Here is a 13,794-nt window from a genome sequence, read left to right on the forward strand (position 1 = left end):
AAACAGTTTCTCCTTATTCACTCTATCAAAACCCCTTCATGATTTTGAACATCTCGATCAAATCTCCCCTTAACCTTCTCTGCTCTAAGGAGAACAATCGCAGCTTCTCCAGTCTCTCCACATCACTGAAGTCCCTCATCCCCTGGTACCATTCTGGTCAATCTCCCCTTAACCTTCTCTGCTCTAAGGAGAACAACCCCAGCTTCTCCAGTCTCTCCACATCACTGAAGTCGCTCATCCCTGGTACCATTCTGGTAAATCTCCTCCGCACCCTCTCCAAGGCCTTGACATCCTTCCTAAAGTGCGGTGCCCAGAATTGGACACAATACTCCAGCTGGGGACTAACCAGTGATTTATAAACGGTTTAGCATCAGCTTCCTGGCTTTTATACTCTATGCCTCTATCTTTAAAGTCAAACATCCCGTATGCTTTTTTACAGCCTTCTGAACATGTCCTGCCATCTTCAAAGACTTGTGTACGTCCACCCCCAGGTCTCTCTGTTCCTGCACCCCCTTTTAGAATTGTAATATTTAGTTTATATCGCCTCTCCTCGTTCTTCCTACCAAAATGTATCACTTCACACTTTTCTGTGTTAAATTTCATCTGCTGTGTGTCTGCCCATTTCACCAGCCTGTCCATGTCTGCCTGAAGTCTGTTACTATCCTCTACATTGTTTACTAAATTTCCGAGTTTTGTGTCGCCTGCAAGCTTTGAAATTGTGCCCTGTATACCCGAGTCCAGGTCATTAATATATCAAAAAGAGCAGCGGTCCTAATACCGACCCCTGGGGGACATCACTGCACGCGTCCCCCCAGTCTGAAAAACAACCATTCACCGCCCAGATTTTGTATCCACACAGCCACTGGCCCTTTAATCCCACGGTCTTTAACTTTGCTGACAAGTCTATTATGTGGTACTTCATCAAACGCCTTTTGAAAGTCCATATACACAACATCAAACACACTACCCTCATCAACCCTCTCCAGTACTTTATCAAAGAACTCAATCATCTTGGTCAAACACGGTTTGCCTTTAACCAATCCGTGCTGACTTGCATTGAGTCAGGATTGCTGAATCTGATTGTCACCCAGTGGCCGCTACTGGTAAATGTGTTTATGTGACGCCCTCCTCAGTCAAATAGCCCGCCGCTGTCAGGGGTTCCCGCACAGCTGTTTAAGCGAAGTACCAGAGGATGGTCGGAGCCTGTGGAAGTGTGTGATCAAGCAGCAACCTGTAACTTCAAGGGAAAAAATTCTCCAGGTGACGCACAGTTTGCGAAAGGTGGTTTATTATTTAAACATGCGAGTGTTCGATGATTTGTCAATATCCCGACGGGTGGGCAGGAGCTGCTATGAAGGTGAAGACAACGTGCTCTCTGCAGGGTGACAGGACAGCCTGAATGCACTGAAGGGCCGAGCCTGTTTCCATACAGCTTCAGACCAGACCTGGCAGGGAATGCCTGCTTTTAGACCTAATCGTCAATCTGCAGTTCTCTTCCCGTCTGCTTTTCCCACCACGCCCGCCCCACCTCTGTGTGGGATATCCCAGGGCTGAGAGAGAGAGTGAAAGTCTGTGTAATGCTGGTTCGAGTTAGCTAAGCGAGTGAGAAAAGAAATAGGGTTAACATTTTTGGTTCGGAATTGTCTACAGGCAACTGGGGCCTAACCGAGAGCCCCAGCCATAACACTGACCCTCGCCCCGCTTCCCTGCTGAGAATCTCTGGAGGCCTTTGTTTTTATTTCTCGTTGGGATGCGTATGTGTTAGAGGTGTGGGGGCACGAGGGAACGGGCTGGTGAAGGGGGAAGAGGGAGTGAAGGGACAGGGGGGAATGGAGTGGAGGGGAAGTGAAGGGAGACGGGGGTAGGGGGAAAGGTGAACGGAGACTGGGGAGTGAAGGGAGATGGGGGGAGAGGGGGAAAGATGAAGGGAGACCGGGGAGTGAAGAGAGACTGGGGGAGAGGGGCAAAGGTGAAGGGAGACTGGGGGAGAGGGGGGGAGAGGAAGGGAGACCAGAGGAGAGGGGGGAGGGGGGGAGGGGAAGGGAGACCGGAGGAGAGGGGGGGAGGGGAAGGGAGACCAGAGGAGAGGGGGGAGGGGGGGAGGGGAAGGGAGACCGGAGGAGAGGGGGGGAGGGGAAGGGAGACCGGAGGAGAGTGGGGGAGGTGAAGGAACACCGGGGAAGAGGGGGAAAGGTGAAGGGAGATTGGGGGAGCGGGGGAAAGGTGATCGAAGACTGGGGGAGAGGGGGAAAGGTGAAGAGAGACTGGGGGAGAGGGGGAAAGTTGAAGGGAGACCGGTGAGTGAAGTGGAGTCAGAATTATGGGGAGTGAAGGGGAGAGGGGGCTGAAGGGAGACTGGGGGGTGAAGGGGAGGGGGAACAAGGGGGAGTGAAGGGGAGAGGGGGGTGAAGGGAGACTGGGGGGTGAAGGGGAGGGGGAACGAGGGGGAGTGAAGGGGAGAGGGGGGTGAAGGGAGGAGAAGAAGAGGGTGAAGGGAGAAGGAGGAGGAGGAGGAGGGGTGTGAAGGAGTTGTAATGTGGACAAATCTCAGCTAATTCGAACCATCTCATAATCACATGAGCGAACAGAGAAAGCTTTGTGAGCATCATTTAGTTGCTTTGTGTTGTACGGGCAGCGTTCTCATGTACTGGATGATGTCCTCCTTGACTGTGGCTAAGGGGATCTGAGGGAACCAGCGCTGGATTGCTTTTCCATCGGGGCCGATGAGAAACTTCTCAAAGTTCCACTTGATGTCGGAGATTTTGAGGGGCTGCCAGAAGAGTCTGTCAGTGTTTCCGAAACTGTTTCCCACTGGGGGGCAGGCACACTGCGTAAACCAACAAAATGAAAAGGATTTACAATTAGACCAGTGGAAGTCATCAGGTACTCAGCAACCTACCTTCACTTGCAGTCATAGAAACATAGAACATAGAAGATAGGAGCAGGAGTAGGCCATTTGGCCTCTCGAGCCTGCTCCGCCATTCAATGCGATCATGGCTGATCATCCAAATTCAGTACCCTGTCCCTGCCTTCTCCCCATATCCCTTGAAGCCTTTAGCCTCAAGAAATATATCCAACTCTTTCTTGAATGAACTGGCCTCCACCGCCCTCTGTGGCAGAGAATTCCACAGGTTCACCACTCTCTGGGTGAAGAAATTCCTCATCATTTCAGTCCTAAATGGCTTACCCCTTATCCTTAGACTATGACCCCTGGTTCTGGACTCCCCGGCCATCAGAAACATCCTTCCTGCATCTAGTCTGTCCAGACCTGACAGAATTTTATAGGTTTCGATGAGATCCCCTCTCAATCTTCTAAACTCCAGTGAGTATAAGCCCAATCGACCCAATCTCTCCTCATACGTCATTCCTGCCATCCCAGAGAGTCCCGTGCTCTGTGACCTCTAACAACCCCCCGAAAGAAGGCAACATCATGGGATCACCATCACCTCCCAAACTCTCCCCCAAGTCGCACCCCACCTGACTTGGTCAAACATCGTCGCTGGGTCAAACTCCCTCCCTAACAGCACTGTGGGAGTACCTTTACCACACGAACTGCAGCGGTTCAACTAGAAGGCCCACCACCACCTTCTCGAGAGCAGCCCGCTTGATTGGCACCCCATCCACCACCTTAAACATTCACTCCCTCCACCACCGGCGCACCGTGGCTGCAGTGTGTACCATCTACAAGATTCACTGCAGCAACTCGCCAAGGCTTCTTTGGCAGCACCTTCCAAACCCGCGACCTCTTCCACCTAGAAGGACAAGGGCAGCAGGCGCATGGGAACACCACCACCTCCAAGTTCCCCTCCAAGTCACACACCATCCTGACTTGGAAATATATCGGCCGTTCCTTCATCGTCGCTGGGTCAAAATCCTGGAACTCCCTCCCTAACAGCACTGTGGGAGCACCTTCACCACACGGACTGCAGCGGTTCAAGAAGGCGGCTCACCACCACCTTCTCAAGGGCAACTAGGAATGGACAATAAATGCTGGGCCTTGCCACCGATGCCCACATCCAGAGAACGAATTTAAAAAAAACATTGGTGGGACTAGATTGTGAGAGGCTTAATCTGTGCCTATCTAGTGGGATTTAACCCGGTCCTTGATATATCCCTCTGGTAAGTTACAGAATTACTGGGTTTGTCCTGATTTTTAAGGTTGAACCCTATAGATCCGATTTCCTCCTGCTTTCTTCCCAGGGAATCTTTATTTCTTGGGCACAAACCACAGGAAAGAGGGACAGAGACCCGTGATGCCAAGTCACTTACGTTTTTGCATTGCCTATGTAAGGCCAGAACTGAAGGAATGTTGGGCCTACACAGCTGACCTGATCCCAGAGACACAGGCAGGTCCAGGTGCGGTCCGGTGTACATCCATGCATTAAACTCTGGATCAAACCCAGTTTCCAATGCCAGGTTTTTTTTCCCCAGCTCCCGATATTGATACACTCTGGAGGGACTCTCTGCAAACGATGACGCACTCCCACCCCCCGTCCTAACCCATTTAAGGGGAGGCCAGGTAAGCATACGAGGGAGAAGGGAATAGAGGGTTATGCTGATAGTTAGATGAGGAAGGATGGGAGGAGTTCGTGTGGAACATAAACGCCGGCATGGACTGGTTGGGCCGAGTGGCCTCTTTCTGTGCCGTATATTCTACGTAATTTTATCTATGTAATCCGCCCAACCCCCAACCAAACCTGAGAATCACCCAGAGGAATCAACCAGGTTCTACATCAGTAAAGAACAGAAATAGCACATCTATATATTTTAAAAACTACAGAGATCCAGTGACAGAGGGCTGGAGTGAGATGCCCTCGGGGTGGGCACCAGATTCTGGAGGCGTCAGTTTAAAGTCCTCTTCTAACAATCTCCACTCTGGGCCGTGGTTATCGAGCACGTAATCTAGGCCGACACTCCCAGTGCGGTGCTGAGGGAGCGCTGCACTGTCAGAGGTGCCGTCTTTCGGATGAGACGGTAAACCGAGACCCTGTCTACCCCCTCATGTGGATGTAAAAAAGATCCCACGGCCACTATTTCGAAGAAGAGCAGTGGGGGAGCTTCCCCCCGGTATCCTGGGCCAATATTTATCCCCCCCACTCAATATAATCTGGTCATTATCACATTGCTGTTTGTGGGAGCTTGCTGTGCGTAAATTGGCTGCCGTGTTTCCTACATTACAACAGTGACTACACTTCAAAAAGTACTTCATTGGCTGTAATGCGCGTTGGCATGTCCGGAGGTCATGAAATGCGCTGGAGAAATGCAAGTCTTTCTTTTTATGTCAAAGGAACATAAAAAATCTGCGAGAACAAAAGTCTCACCCTCTATCCTTCAGGTGATTGTACTTGAATCTTTCGATATATATATATATATTTATATAGCGCCTTTCACGACCTCAGGACGCCCAAAAGCACATTACAGGCAATGAAGTACTTTTGAAGGGTAGTCACTGTTGTAAGGGGTAGTTCAGGAATAGGGGGGATCAGACAGAGTGCAGGCAGGCGAGGATGGATTCGGAGTGCATGTGCGTGAATGCCCGGAGTGTGGTAAATAAGGTTGATGAGCTGATTATAATATAGTGGCAATAACTGAGACCTGGTTCAAACAAGGGGAGGAATGGGCACTTAATATTTCTGGCTACAATGTATTCAGGAAAGATAGGGAAGGAAAATAAGGAGGGGGTGGGGTTGGCAGTATTGATGAAAGATACTGTTACAGCACTAGAAAGGGATGATGTACAGGAAACTCTTTTTTAATCCGGCACCGACGGGACCGGCGTGGTGCTGGTTTATCAAAAAAGTCCGGATTACAGAGAGGTATAGTAAAAGGTACGAGAGCTCCGTACACAGCAACAAATCCAGGCTTCCCTGTTGCTTAGCAACAGGTGCAGGAACCCCGGCCACAAGATCCAGGCGTCCCTGTTGCTTAGCAACAGGTGCAGGAACCCCGGCCACAAGATCCAGGCGTCCCTGTTGCTTAGCAACAGGTGCAGGAACCCCAGTTACACAGCCACAAATCCAGGAACGGCCACTAATATGAAGTAAAACTTACCTGAACCTACTCCTGAATTTTGCCAGTTAACAGAGATTTCCGGTTATTTTAGCTGCCGGTAAATCAAGAATTTCCTTTACTTGAAAGTCTAAAGACAGAATCTATTTGGTTAGAATTAGGGAACAATAGAGGAGCTCTTACGCTGCTGGGTGTAGACTATAGGCCACCAAATAGTGCGAAGGAGATAGAGGAGCAAATTTGCAGGAAGATGCAAGATGCAAGAACTTTAGAGTAGTGATAATGAGGGACTTCAATTATCCTAATATAGACTGGGAAAATAACAGTGTAACGGGCAAAGAAAGGGAGGAATTCCTGAAATGTATACAAGAGGACTTTCTTAATCAGTGTGTTTCCAGCCCAACGAGGAATGAAGCAGTGCTGGGTCTAGTTCTGGGGAATGAAGTGGGGCATGTTTCAGTGAGAGAGCATTTGGGAAACAGTGATCACAATATTTAGATTAGTTATGGAATGGACAAGGAACAATCAAACGTGAAAATACTCCACTGGAGGAAGCCTAATTTCAGTGAACTGAAAAAGGATCTGGCCCAGGTGGATTGGAATTAAAGATAGGCAGGTGAAACTGTAAATGGGCAACGGGAGGCCTTCACAGAGGAGATGGTTCGGGTACAGACTCGGCACAGTCCCACGAGGGGGAAAGGAAGAGCTTCCAAAGATAGTGCTCCCTGGATGACTAAAGATAATGGGCCGGATATTCCGTCCCCCCACGGGTGCGTACGAGGTGTGTACGCGTCCATAGGGGCTGCGCAAGTGCCGGTTTCAGGCAGGCGAAGCGCATGCGCTGAAAACCCGGCACTTGCGATCTGTCAAGATTGACAGATCCTCCGCATCCGTGGGAGAAGGGCCTCTGCGGGTGGAGAGTTGCCCAACTTCTGCCCGCTGAATGCCTGTCAAATTCTTACGCCTGGTAAAAGCAAGCGTAAGGCCTGCTTCCAGCAGCTTAAGAGTTTAAAAAAATAAAATTTTATCACTCATTTATAAATTAAAAACTCTTCAAAAAGGTACGCTTATTTTTAGCCCCGTAAAAACGTTTAAAAAAAATTAAACTTTTGTTTAAAATATTTAATTAAATGGCATTTTAATTAATTTTAAATGTGTAATTTAAAAAAAAAATTATTTAATGTGTTGGTGTATTTTTTAGGTGATCCCCATTCATGCTTTTGACGGTTCTGTACGTACGGACCTGTAAAAAGTATGAACGGGGAATCCTCTTCTTCCATTGGTTGGGCCGGCCCAGGTGATCCCAGGAGCGCCTACGAACCGCTTGCGCCCCTGGGATACGTGGGGGCTCTGCCCGCGCGGACTCAGCGAGGCCCAGGAGAGCAGGCCGCCATTCTTCCCGGGCCACCGGGTAAATTCGTAGACATTTTGCAGGTGGGAGGCGTCCGCCCGCGGGGAGCCTCCGATCGCAAAGGTTGGCCCAATAGAGATTGATATGAAACAGAAAAAAGGAGGCTTATGGTAAACGTCAGGTTGATAATTCAGTAGAGAACCCGGCTGAGTACAGAAAGTTCAGAGGTGAAATGAGAGAGGGAATAGGAGGAGCAAAGATAGTGTATGAGAATAGATTAGCAGTTAACATAAAGGGGAACCCAGAAGTCTTTTATAAACATATAAATAGTAAAAGGGTAGCCAAAGGAAGGGTGGGGCCGATTAGGGATAAAGAGATCATTTTGTTGAGGCAGAGGACATGGCTGAGGTACGAAATGGTTAATTTGCATCTTCACTAGAGAGGAGGATGCTGCCAATGGAGCAGTGAAGGAGGAGGTAGTAGAGAAGTAATAACAGAAAATGCTGGAAACGCTCAGCGGGTCAGGCAGCATCCGTGGAGAGAGAAACAGAGTTAACGTTTCAGGTCTGTGACCCTTCATCAGAACTGGAAAAAGTTAGAGATGTAGCAGGTTTTAAGCAAGTGTAGGGGCAGGGAAAGGGGGGAGGGGAGGAAAGAACAAAAGGGAAGGTCTGTGATCAGATGAAAGGCCGGAGAGATTAAAGGACAAAAGGGATGATGGTGCAAGACAAAAGGAGATGGTATTGGGACAAGTTAAGAAACAGAAGATGGCTCTAGATGAGGTGTGAATGGCGATGGCAGAATGATCGACAGCTGCCACGTGACAGAGAAAAAAAAAATAGGGGTTGAGGTTATGGTCTGAAATTGTTGAACTCGATGTTGAGTGCAGAAGGCTGTAAAGTTGATGTGCCTCAATGAATCCGAGACTCAATGTTAACGGAACAAAGCAAGGCTTTTATTAACTCAGAAAGTAATACACATTGGAGAAGTGTCTCTCATCCAGAGATCTGCTATACTGACTGTGAGACACGCTGGTGCTTGCTTAAGTAGGGGCCAGGTATGGGCGGAGCCCTACACACAATACAATCCAGGTAAGGAAATGAAACTGAAACTAAACTAAACACAGAGAATACAGTGCCTGATGAATGGCATATTTCATCACATTCACCCCTTCTACAGATTTAGTCTGTTCGGGGGTTTGATAGTCCTCTGTGACCGACGTGGCTGTTGTGGTGCCGCGGGTGTCAGCTGGGTGTCCCCGGTGGCCTCCTGGGTCTCTGCCGGGGGTGCCGCCAGGGTTGTTGAAGGGGTAGTTGGTGGGGGCACCGTTGGTCGATGTTCTTCCGGGGGTGATGAAAGGATAGTGGGTGGGTAAGAATTGCTGTGATCGTTGTTGCTGTTGTTGTCGTGGTTGTTGTCATTACCGGCTGGGGCGACGTCTTTTATGGACACGGTGTCCTCCCTTCCGTCGGCGTGCCGGACATACGCGTATTGGGGGTTGGCGTGGAGTAGGTGCACTGACTCCACGAGAGGGTCCATCTTGTGGCCCCTCACATGCCTTCGTACAAATACCGGACCTGGGGTGGAGAGCCATGACGGCATGGATACGCCTGAGGTGGATTTCCGGGAAAAGACAAACATTCGTTCATGAGGCGTGGCATTAGTGGCAGTACACAATAGCGACCGTATCGAATGGAGCACATCTGGGAGGACTTCCTGCCAGCGGGAGATAGGGAGGCCCTTGGTCCTTAGAGCTAGGGTGACTGCTTTCCATACTGTCCCATTCTCGCGCTCCACCTGGCCGTTACCCTGGGGGTTGTAGCTGGTGGTACGGCTCGTGGCGATCCCCTTGGACAGCATGTACTGGCGTAGCTCTTCACTCATGAAGGACGCCCCCCTATCCATATGGATGTAGCTCGGCATACCGAACAGGCAGAACAGGCTGTTGAGGCATTTAATGACCGTGGCGCTGGTCATGTCTGGGCAGGGGAAGGCGAATGGGAAACGGGAGTATTCGTCCACAATGTTCAGGAAGTAAACATTGCGGTCGACTGACGGGAGGGGGCCCTTGAAATCTAAGCTGAGCCGCTCAAAGGGCCGTGTAGCTTTGATTAAGTGGGCTCTATCTGGGCGGTAGAACCGAGGCTTGCACTCAGCGCAAGTGCGGCAGTTCCTGGTCAGAGACCGAACTTCCTCAATCGAGTAGGGTAAGTTGCGGGACTTTATGAAGTGGAACAGCCGTGTGACCCCTGGGTGGCAGAGGTCGTTGTGGAGGGTCTGTAGCCGATCCCCGGTGGCGCTGGCACACATCCCTCGTGAGAGGGCGTCGGGGGATTCGTTAAGGGCCCCTGGCCGGTAAATGATGTCATACTCGAAGGTGGAGAGCTCGATCCGCCACCTAAGAATCTTATCATTTTTATCTTCCCCCTCTGTTTATTATTGAACATAAACGCTACCGACCGCTGGTCGGTAAGTAGGGTGAAGCGTTTGCCGGCTAGGTAGTGGCGCCAGTGGCGCACTGCCTCCACGATGGCTTGGGCCTCCTTTTCCACGGAGGAGTGTCTGATCTCGGGCCCTTGGAGGGTCCTCGAGAAGAAAGCTACGGGCCGCCCCGCCTGGTTGAGGGTGGCCGCCAAGGCAAAGTCAGACGCATCACTTTCCACTTGAAAGGGAGTGTTCTCGTCCACTGCCTGTAGCGTGGCCCGCTCAATATCCCGCTTAATGCTTTTGAAGGCGGCGTGGGCCTCAGCAGAGAGCGGAAAAGAGGATGCTTTCAAGAGGGGGCGGGCTTTGTCGGGGTAATTGGGGACCCATTGGGCATAATAAGAAAATAACCCCAGGCACCTTTTCAGGGCTTTGGGAGTGTTGGGCAGGGGGAGCTCCCGTAGGGGGCGCAATCGGTCGGGGTCTGGTCCGATTTCCCCATTCTCCACCACGCTGCCTAGTATGCAGAGGCGCGTGGTGTTGAAAACGCACTTGTCCTCGTTGTAAGTGAGGTTGAGTTTTTGTGCGGTTTTCAGGAACCTCTCGAGGTTCAAGTCGTGATCCTGCTGGTTGTGACCGCAGATGGTGACGTTGTCGAGGTAGGGGAAGGTTGCCTACAAGTGGTGGTCATCGACCATGCGGTCCATCTCCCTCTGGAAGACCGAGACCCCGTTCGTCACCCCAAAGGGGACTCTGAGGAATTGGTAGAGGCGTCCGTTCGCCTCGAAGGCGGTGTACGGGCGGTCCTCTGGTCTGATAGGGAGCTGGTGGTACGCTGACTTGAGGTCGATGGTGGAGAACACCCGGTATTGGGCGATTTGGTTCACCATCTCGGATATGCGGGGTAGCGGGTAGGCGTCTAGCTGGGTGTATAGATTAACCGTCTGGCTATAATCTATCACCATCCGCTTCTTCTCGCTACCCCTCACCACCACCACTTGGGCGCGCCACGGGCTGTTGCTGCGTTCGATAATGCGCTCCTTCAGGAGCCTGTCTACCTCGGTCGCGATAAACCGCCTGTCCTCCCAGCTGTACCTCCTGCTTTTGGTCGCTATTGGCCGGCAGTTGGGAGTAAGGTTCGCGAATAGCGAAGGCGGCTTTACCTTCAGGGTAGCCAGACCGCACACTGTGAGGGGCGGCTGGGACCCACCGTAATTGAGCGTGATGCTTTGGTGGTGGCACTGGAAATCCAGGCCCAAGATCACGCTCGCACATAGATTCTTCATGATTAGTAATTTAAAATCATCGTATACAGTTCCGTTAACGGACAATTGTACCACGCAGTAACCCATAATGGTCGATGTCTGGGTTTTATCAGCCATAGAGATGGTACCCCGAGCAGGGACCACCGTTAGAGAGAGTTGTTGTGCTAGTTCAGGGTGGATAAAACTCTCCGTGCTTCCACTGTCAATTAAACATTTAACCCCGCACCCGTTTACCTCGATGTCCACCATTGATTTGGATAGCGGGTGCGGTCTGGTCTGGTCCACTGTGACCGATGCCACTGTAGGTCCCTGATCGAGACAAGATGGCGTCCACGCTGTCTGCTCACAAGATGGCGGACCCCACGAGGTCGGGCAAGATGGCGTCCAAGATGGCCGCTCCCACGGCGCACACGCGGCGGTGGCGGGTTTTCCAGCGGGGTTCCCTCTGCACACCTTCCCGAAGTGCCCCTTCTTACTGCACTTAAAGCAGGTGGTGCCTTTCGCCGGGCACAGGTTTCTGATGTGCTTCGGCTGTCCGCAGAAGTAGCAGTTGGGGCCCCGACGCGTCGCGGCTGTCGTAGGGCTTCTGGGGGGAGAGCGGGGCCCCGACAGTGTCGGGCTGCCGGGCGGGGGAGATGCCTTCCAAGATGGCGGCGCCCTTGGTGCACACGTGGCGGCGTGGGCGGCGCGGGCCGAAGAGTAGGCGTCCGAGTTTCTCTGGGCCACATCCAGGGATCGCGCTGTGTCCACAGCCTGTTTCAGGTCCAATCCCGTTTTTTCCAGTAGTCTCTGCCGGGTGTAAGTGGAGCTGAGGCCTGCGATAAAGGCATCACGAACAAGCTCGTCAGTGTACACTGCGGCTTTTACATCTTGGCACTTGCAGTCTTTCGTAGGCTGCTGGTAATGCGCCTTTAGGATGTCGCAGGCGGCCGGGTATGTGTCGGCATCTTGGATGAGGGGGTAAACCCGGTGGCTTACCCAATTCCGCAGGATTCTGAGTTTCATACTTTCAGCGTCCGTAGCGCCTGTGATGGCTGCGGAATTGTCCAGGAAGAATTCCATACACTTAAACCAGTGTCCGAATCGTGCCGATGCGTCCGAAGCATGCGGGTCCAAATCCAAACGTTCGGATTTCAAGAGTTGGTCCATTGCGTTGAAAATTGAGTTAATAAAATTGATGTGCCTCAATGAATCCGAGACTCAATGTTAACAGAACAAAGCAAGGCTTTTATTAACTCAGAAAGTAATACACATTGGAGAAGTGTCTCTCATCCAGAGATCTGCTATACTGACTGTGAGACACGCTGGTGCTTGCTTAAGTAGGGGCCAGGTATGGGCGGAACCCTACACACAATACAATCCAGGTAAGGAAATGAAACTGAAACTAAACTAAATACAGAGAATACAGTGCCTGATGAATGGCATATTTCATCACAAAAGTGCCTAATCGAAAGATGAGGTGCTGTTCCTCAAGCTTATATTGAGCTTCGTTGACAAGAGCCCGAGGACGGAGAGGTCAGAGTGGGAGTGGAGCGGGGAATTAAAGTGACAGGCGACCGGAAGCTCGGGGTCACCCTTACGGACTGAACGGAGGTTTCTGGTTTCCTGGCCCCAACCGTCTCTTTTTCACTATGGACGTCCAATCCCTCTACACCTCCACCCCCATACAGAAAGTCGCCTCCGATGACGTCAACAATGCTTCTGGATTTAAGGCCTGCAAGCAGCCTTGCTTTTTCTGGAGACTGAAAACTTTATGCCCATTGTTGTAAGCCCTTCATTCATCCACTATGTCCACTAGTAGGCCAAAGTGTGCTCCACACTTCGATGAGACCTCCCCCCAAGCTCTGGTGGAGGGAGCAAGATCCAATAAGGAGGTGCTCTTCCCTTCCTCAGGGAGAAAAAAGCCACCCCAGCAGACTAAAGCTGTGTGGCTGCAAGTGGCCCAGGAGGTCAGCTCCATCTCGCTGAGCCGCAGAACCTGGCTGCAGTGCAGGAAGAGGTTTCATGATCTTCTCCGCACAGGAAAAGTGAGTATGACTTTCCCATCACCCTCAACCTGATCCCCATCGCCTCTCCTCACCAGCACTCTGCTTTGCTAATTTCTTCCTCCACATCCCACTTGACACTTACATGCCTGCACCCTTACCCATTCCCTCTCTCTCTATGGTCACTGTCACTTAACTATTCGATCATGCAGCCCTCACACTCCCTATCACTGTGTCGCAATGACAACAACTTACAACACACAGGGAGGGCCCTTTGTCTCCTTCTAAGCATCTATGCTATGGATTCTCTACACTCACTCCTTCATTCTCACTCAAACTCCACTTGTGTCGCTCATTGCAGGAAAATAGAGCCCATAATAAGAGGGAAAGAGCGAGGACAGGAGGAGGGACACCCTCAGTAGCCCAGCTCACCCCCTGGGAGGAGCCGACCCTGGAGATCGCCGGTGTCGAGGACGATTCCCAAATGGGGGACGGACAGACGGGCACATCACAGCAAGCTGGTGACAGAATAGTTTGGCATCTCTCTCATTGACATTGCATGAGTCACTGATAATGAATCTGATGCTCTAACAGATTGACTTATGATCATCTGCACTATTCAATGTGCATGTAACCTTGACCTCACATCTCTGACTCTTTCCTTTACTCCCCCACAGGACCATCGACAGCCCCTGTCCCTACTGTCCAGGAGGAACAGCCTGAGCCTCAAGACTCCTCAGAGGAAGCTGCAACCTCTGAG

At 51.2% G+C, this 13,794-nt stretch overlaps 1 protein-coding gene across 1 annotated transcript in view; it reads right to left on the reverse strand.

Annotated features, from left to right (window-relative positions):
- Positions 1 to 1,271: 1,271 nt before the first annotated feature.
- The window catches only part of gpx3 (glutathione peroxidase 3), a 44,071-nt gene continuing 31,548 nt past the window's right edge, over positions 1,272 to 13,794 (reverse strand). The window contains exon 5 of the mRNA XM_085996008.1: positions 1,272 to 2,827. Coding sequence (XP_085852134.1) covers positions 2,606 to 2,827 — 222 coding nt within the window. The 3' untranslated portion in view covers positions 1,272 to 2,605. The remainder of the gene's footprint in view (positions 2,828 to 13,794) is intronic.

Source organism: Somniosus microcephalus, chromosome 8 (assembly GCF_052327205.1).
Source record: "Somniosus microcephalus isolate GS21.2 chromosome 8, FLI_Smic_1.0, whole genome shotgun sequence".
Taxonomy (NCBI): Eukaryota; Metazoa; Chordata; class Chondrichthyes; order Squaliformes; family Somniosidae; genus Somniosus; species Somniosus microcephalus.